This window comes from Palaemon carinicauda, chromosome 28 (assembly GCF_036898095.1).
Source record: "Palaemon carinicauda isolate YSFRI2023 chromosome 28, ASM3689809v2, whole genome shotgun sequence".
In the NCBI taxonomy this organism is placed as follows: Eukaryota; Metazoa; Arthropoda; class Malacostraca; order Decapoda; family Palaemonidae; genus Palaemon; species Palaemon carinicauda.
The window spans coordinates 85,648,644-85,656,367 of record NC_090752.1 but is presented as its reverse complement, the minus strand read 5'-3'; the positions used below and the strand labels follow the sequence as shown (position 1 = coordinate 85,656,367).

Here is a 7,724-nt window from a genome sequence, read left to right as displayed (position 1 = left end):
GGAGCCGGTAGACATGAAACAGGAATGGTAGGATTTACTTGCTCCCGAAGTACCTCATCAACAATATCAGAAGCAGGCCGAAAGACGTCTTCCATTGCCTTTTGCTTCACGAGTGTACACACCTTACTTTTTACAGCACAGCTGGTCTCAGGTGGATGGCAGTGTTCAGCATGCCCTCTAATAAAAGTGTTACCCACTTCTTTTACTGCCGCCATGCATGAGATTTTTTTGTTTCTAACCACACACCGCCAATGAATACTCACGTTATTTTTTCTTTTTAGTGTGTAAGAGTAGCTGGTGCTGTCAATAAGTTTCGAATTTCCTCTTTGTGAAGATGATTCAATCTTTTCATATGTTACATTACCATTGGCGTAGGATCCTCAATTGAAGAAGCACCACTGATATTTGACACTCCACCTTCAAATGAATCTAGACTCTCGGTATTCACATTACTCATTGCCACTGCATCCTCAAAATATTCCGTGTTTGCGCTCGAAACTACACAAGTTTCCCCCGGACTCTGATTTTCTTGAATACACATGTGACACATCCAGTCAATATAACCTTCTTTAACAGCAGCCCTGTATTGCTCCCGGGTGATCCCACTTCCACAGGTCCGATGCTGCCAGTAGCTACATCCATCACATTGCAGTGCTTCCTGTCATATGTGAAGAACACGTTACACATGACATTGTGAGTACAAAGTTAATATATGACATTTCCTTCTTACTGTCCACAAACACCTAACAATTGTCTCAGAGTGCAACTGCGAGGTTTTCCTCTTGTTACGTCTTTCAAACCTTTTACTGTCAATTTCTATTTCAGCGCTGAATGGCCTTAGTACCCCAGTGACTGGCATAATGCCAAAATTCTATACAAATTAAAATATATGTCATTGGAGTACTATTTATTTACTTTAAAGGTAAATCTTCTTACCTGACGGGGACGGACAGTTTCACAGCATATCAAGCACTGGTCAGCCATGTTGTCCTAGCTGCTTGAAGTCTAGCAGTAGGTTCGTAACCATATCAATTATATAAGCTATGGTTTAGTTTCGAAAATTATTCAAAGCCTTGAACTACATATACGAAACAACTATTACAATGAGGCAATGAGGCACTTACGAGACACTTAAGTGCTTGTATAAAGAAGGTTCCTAACCAGCCTCTCTCTCTCTCTCTCTCTCTCTCTCTCTCTCTCTCTCTCTCTCTCTCTCTCTCTCTCTGTATGTACGTGTGCGTGCGTATCTCCCTCCATCCGGTCCCCTCTCTCTCAGTATTTCTTTCTTTTCAAACAATTATAACAACAACCAAAGGATTTATAATGTTTAGGGAAACGAGTTGTCCAATAATTGTTTCTAAATGCAGTTGTTATTATAGCCATTAAATAATGTTTGGAAATGAATAATAAAACCTTTACACCTATCATTGCGTGATATTGCTGTGCGTGTGCTGTTGCAAAAGCTATACTGGATGACTTCATTTGATCTGATCTGACCTGTCAAAAATGGGCCGAGTTGGCTATCACAAATGGGCCGACTTGGCACAGGCGATGGGCCGAGTTGGTTACATTGAATGGGCCGAGTTGGACCTATACCCAGGCAGTCTCCCATTCGCAGTGCTCAGCAGCAGGTTGATATAGATGAGTCACGTCAGAGAGTTGTTGCTAAACAAATATCGACTTCCGAACGTGATGAGGTACGCCAGCGTCGGCAAATGGACGCAATGCGTCGCCGTGACGACTTTCAGTAGTCAACTTTCAACGCTATGAAGCGTCGGCGTCAACAGAAAGTGGGCGCTAGGCGTCCACGAGACGACCATCGTCAGTCTACATATGACAGCATTGAGCGTCGGCGTCAACAGCAAACAGACGCGACGCGGCGATATTCGGCAGTTGACTCCTGATTCCAAGCATCGTTCAGTTCAACAATAAGCAGACGCTAAGCGTCCACGCGACGATCCTCGGCAGTTAACCATTGACGTCGAGCGTCGACCTGTCCATGTCACACATCAGTCGATCTCTACCTCTCCTCTTCGGTTGGATGCAGATAGTGATGTTGGCAATCAGTCTCATTCAGACTTTGTTCCTTCAGTTCAGGCTGCAGCAGTTTCTGCACTGCCAGAAGATGAACTTGAAGAAAAGTTTGATGTGGACGAACCTTTAGAGGAAGTTTCTGATCATCAAGAAGATAAACATTATCAACATGCTGTTGATCTTAGAAAGTGTATGTTAATTCTTACGGAGGTTTTTCCTGAACATTTTACCCCTGTGGCCCCTCGTTCTCCTCCTTCAGAATTTATCTTAGTTAAAGCAACCAAAGTGCCTGTTTATACTAAGATGGTGCTTTCACGTTCTTCTAAACAGGCCTTAAAGTTAATGCGTTCCTGGATGGACAAGAAGAGAGCTATTGGCAAATTGGCCTTTGCTTTTCCTCCGGTAAGATTGCCCTCTAAATCCAGTGTGTGGTACGAGACTGGTGAAGTACTGGGCTTGGGATTTCCTTCTTCTGCTTGGATTCGTCTCGTCGTCTGGCCTTAAGGAAAACAAAGGTATGGTGGTCAATGGCAGAGTTCGACCATTTACTTAAGGGTTTGTTTAGGGCCTTTGAAGTGTTGAATTTCCTAGATTGGTCTTTGGGAGCCTTAAGTACGAGGGTATCCAATATGAAGGACACAGACACTAGTGGCCTTGTTCATTTGATGTCCTGCTTGGACAAAGGTGTGAGGGATGGCTCTAACGAGTTAGCTGCCCTTTTCACAGCTGGAATCCTTAAGAAAAGGGCCACTATGTGTTCTTTTCTCTCAGCGGGGTTTCTCCTTATCAGAAAGCGTAACTATTGTTCGCTCCTTTTTCTTGTACATTATTTCCGCAAGAGTTGGTAGGAGAGGTTGCAATTGCTCTTACCCAGAAGGCCACGCATGATTTGATGACCAACACGGCTAGGAAAGTTCTGCCTTCTACCTTTACTTCTCGTAAAACTAAGGAAGCCTCTTCGGGTGTTTGGCCTTCTCAGCCCTTTCGTGGTAAAGTTTCCGGAAGAGGTTCTTTCAAACCAGACAGCAGAAACCTAGGAGCAGAGGAACCAAGACTGGCCGAGGTAGAGTCTGACTGCCCTATCCTTCAGATAGCAGTGGGTGCCAGGCTGATCTACTTCTGGAAGGCCTGGGAGAAGAATGGAGCGGACCCCTGGTCCGTCCAAGTGTTAAGGGAGGGTTACAAAGGCCCTTTCTTATCGATTCCTCCATTAGTAACAGATCCGGTGGATCTTTCGCCCAAATACAGGGAGGGTCCGAAGAAGCAAGCCATGCGCCTTCAGATGTCTCAATTATTAAAAAAGCAAGCAATAGAGAAAGTGCAGGATGTAACATCTCCGGGGTTTTACAACCGACTTTTCTTAGTCCCCAAGAGTTCGGGGGAGTGGAGATCGGTTCTGGACACGTGTTCTAAATGGTTACGTCCAGAATACAACGTTTACAATGGAGACACAGAAGACGGTTCTTGCAGCGGTAAGGAGGGACGATTGGATGATCTCGATAGACCTCTAAGACGCCTATTTCCATATACCAATACATCCCAGCTGCAGACATTATCTGAGATTCATGGATGGGAACAAGGTCTTCCAATTCCGGGCACTTTGTTTCGGACTCTGCACAGCCCCTCTATTGTTTACAAAGATCATGCTGAATGTAATAAGCATGCTGCATTCGAGGGGGATCAGGGCCTCCCTGTACCTGGACGATTGGCTGGTAAGAGCCGCCTCCTTTAGATTGTTGTTTGAAGGACCTAAGAATAACTCTGGAATTAACCAAGGAACTGGGCCTCCTGGTGAGTTCGAAAAAATCGCAACTGACTCCATCTCAGGAGATTCTTTATTTGGGGATGGAGATTCACAGTTGGACTTTTCAGGCTTTTCCATTGCCTGTGAGAATACAGTCAGCTCTCCAAAAGATCCAAGCTTTTCTGAAGAAAGAACTCAGTTCCGTAAAGGAATGAATGAGCCTTCTGGGGACACACTCATCATTAGAGAAGTTCATGACTCTAGGGAGGTTGCATTTTTGTCCCCTTCAGTTTCATCTCAATCATCATTGGAAGAAAGGGGACAGTCTCAACAGAGAAGCACTTCCCATCACGAACTCCATCAAGTCGCATCTTCAGTGGTGGAACAACGAACCCAGACTGAAGGAAGGCTTGTCTTTACATCAGAAGAGCCCGGACCTCGTGTTGTGTTCCGACCCCTCAAACTCAGGGTGGGAAAGAAGGAACTCTTGGGAGCTTGGACAGTGGAGCAAACATCTCTCCACATAAATCGAAAGGAGAATTTGGCAATTCATCTGGCCCTCAAAGGCTTCGAAAAGCATATGAGGGGCAAAGTTGTCCAATTCAACGCGGACAGCACTACTGCTCTGGCCTACATAACAAAATATGGCGGGACCCACTCGTGGACTTTGTACGAGATAGGAAGACCTCTTCTCATATGGGCAGAGGGAAGGAAAGTAACTCTCTTGACTCGGTTTATATCTGGGAGTCAATAATGTGAGTGCAGACAGACTCAGCAGGAGGGGTCAGATTCTACCCACGGAATGGATTTTACACCGAGACGTCTGCAAAAGTCTGTGGCGTTGATGGGGTCGTCCTCTCGGGGATCTCTTTGCAACCGCGAAGACAAAGAGACTGGAGTGTTACTGCTCACCAGTACTAGATCCCGAAGCCTTCCACATAAACTCCTCTCTAATGAATTGGTCGCACATGGAGGTTTATGCCTTTCCCCCATTCAAGACTCTACAAAGTGATACAGAAGTTCGTATCTCACGAAGAAACCAGGATGACGCTGATAGCTCCGTTCTGGCCGTCAAGAAGTTGGTCTCCAGAGGGACTGGAATGGATGGTAGATGTCCCGAGAAGCCTTCCCTTAGGACCAGATCTTCTCAGACAACCTCACTTGGGTCGAAACCATCAAACCTCTGAGCTCTACGTCTGACTGCCTTCTCTGGCCATGAGTAGAATTATTTTAAGGACAAATTTTCACTCTTACACTGTTCATAGACCTTGCTCTTGAGAAGGTTACACAAAGTTGTCCATGAGTAAAGCAAGGTTGTGGTAGGTAGATCCCAACCTTATCGAAAGTCTATCCTTGAGCTTTATTAATGGTCATTGAATATGATAGGCAGACGGGAAATTGAGTAATGTCTAGGAAGATTTAAAGCAAAGGGTGATCAGAATTATGAGAAATCTTTTACAATAAGAACGGATTAGTCGTTAAACGAAAAGGCCCAAGATTAATTTTATAATCTAGGTTATGGAAATTGATGGAACTCAATTTTTTGTGTAATACTTGAAAAAAAAGAGTCAGGTGCTAAAGACAAAATTGGGAAAACTATATATGTTGTGCTTTGGTTAAGTAATCAAAGTCTAATGTGAATTTGTAAGAGTATACCATGAAACTATTTCCGTTTTCTTTAAAGCGTGACACAGGAGTATACCATGAAATTATTTCCGTTTTATTTAAAGCGTGACACACAAAAAGAATAACACACACTATCATATTAATATATAGATCATGAGAAATGATCGAAACTTTATGTACCTTCCTGAAGCTTGGAATATGTGTTATACTTTCATTTTGCATACCTATATTTGGACAGCTGTGAGTGACGTTATGGCGGGCTAAACCTCAGAAATTCTTGGCTTGGATTAATAACTCATAGACTATCGTTGTACCACACATAAAAATGCGATGAATTCAGATTTATCATGTGTAAATATTGATTATATATTATGACTATTATTTTTATTATAGTACTGTAGGTTTGTCAATGTACCACCTACCTGTTGAGATACAACCGCTAGAAAGTTATTGGGTCTTTTGACTGGCCAGATAGTAGTATATTAGGTCCCTCTCTGGTTACGGCGCATTTTTTCTTTGCCTACATAGATACCGAATAGTCTGGCATATTCTGAAACATTCTTCTCTTCCCTCATACACCAGACAACACTATTATGACCAAAAATACTTCTTCACTCTAGGGACTTGTTGCATCTAACTATTCAGAGGCAACTTTCCACTGCATCTAACTATTCAGAGGCAACTTTCCACTTGGTTAGTATAAAAGAGAGCCTCTTCAACTATGATAAGCAGCTTCTCTAGGAGACACTAAAATCAAACCTTTGAGATCTAGTCATGGGTAGTGTTATAGCCTCTGTACCATGATCTGCCCCTGTCCTAGGTTAGAATTCTCTTGCTTTAGGGTACACTCATGCACACTATCTGTCTGTTTCCTTATTTCCTTTCCTCACTCGGCTATTTTCCTTGTTGGAGCACTTGGAGTATAGCATCCTGATTTTCTAACATATATGACATGCAATTACTCCCGGTTTACTTTATACCTCAAATCTATTCAAGTCAACCAACCGTCTCTTTATTACAGAAGTTTTGCCAATGAAATGAAAAACGAGGGACGCATCCTCGCGTTTTATAGACCAACAAAACTACATAAAACTGTGTTAGTAAAGTCCATTAGGAAACTTTTTCCCATCTTCTTTCCTCACAAACGAAAGGACGTGAAGTCTTCCGTTATCGCCTCAAAGGAATTTTCTCAAAGAAAGGACTTTTAAAAGTCTGGAAACTTTTAATGAAAAGATACCTGACCTTACACCCCTGTAGTAAATCGAGACTTTACTTGATAAAGGAAATGTTTTCTGTAAAAAATGATAGGTATGCACAAGTGTATATTTATATATATATATATATATATATATATATATATATATATATATATATATATATATATATATATATATATATACATATATATATACATATATATATACATATATATATATATATATATATATATATATATATATATATATATATATATATATATATATATACATATTTTATTTGTATATGTTTGTGTGTATTTATATACTGTATATATATATATATATATATATATATATATATATATATATATATATATATATATATATATATATAACTAGCTTAGTACGCTGTGTAGCCTACAGCTTAATTTAAGGCGAACGTCTTAAACGTAATTTGTATATACATAAAAGCAAATATTTTATATTTTTCATGAAAAAGAGATTGTGTAAATGATAAGAATAACTCACAACTCTTCCCCCCCCCCCAAAAAAAAGAAAAAAAAATGAAAAACTAATTAAAGGTGATAGCATAACAGACATTTTGTAAGGGAATCTGGAGATGACTTGTGTTAAATCAAAGCCTCCAGAGAGACTTATTCGGTTGAAACATAGTGAGAGAGATAAGAGGCTAAGAGATAAGGAGAGGCGCTAATGAAACCATTATGTTAATGTCCCATGATTAGCATAACAAAGACGCATCGAGTACCGGGATTCGCTTTTGAGATGGTTGAGAAGGGTTTGGGTGGACCCCATGCTGGGGCTGGAGTATGGGGGAGGCAAGGTCTATATATCTGGACCATGGGGGGAGGTAAAAGTTCGGCAAGTATTTGACACCTGAAAAGGTTATCGTATAAACACCCGTCCTGAGAACTGAATATTGTATTGACAATGTCAAAGTCAAAGTCAAAAACCTTTATTCCATTATAAAATGGTTATTCTGTTGCATAACAATATAAATTATTTATATAAAATTCACATTAATTGGATTGTAAAAATCTAGGATATATATATATATATATATTCAAGTAAAATTTAGAAAATATTGCCCAAGTTTCTTTTTT

General features: G+C 40.8%; 1 protein-coding gene across 1 annotated transcript; it reads left to right on the top strand.

The window, feature by feature from the left end:
* Positions 1 to 2,663: 2,663 nt before the first annotated feature.
* Positions 2,664 to 4,532, top strand: LOC137621918 (uncharacterized). The gene is made up of 3 exons (XM_068352421.1): positions 2,664 to 2,718; positions 2,874 to 3,746; positions 3,907 to 4,532. Exons 1-3 carry the CDS (start codon positions 2,664 to 2,666, stop codon positions 4,530 to 4,532), a joined length of 1,554 nt encoding a protein of 517 aa, XP_068208522.1.
* The last annotated feature ends 3,192 nt before the right edge of the window (positions 4,533 to 7,724 follow it).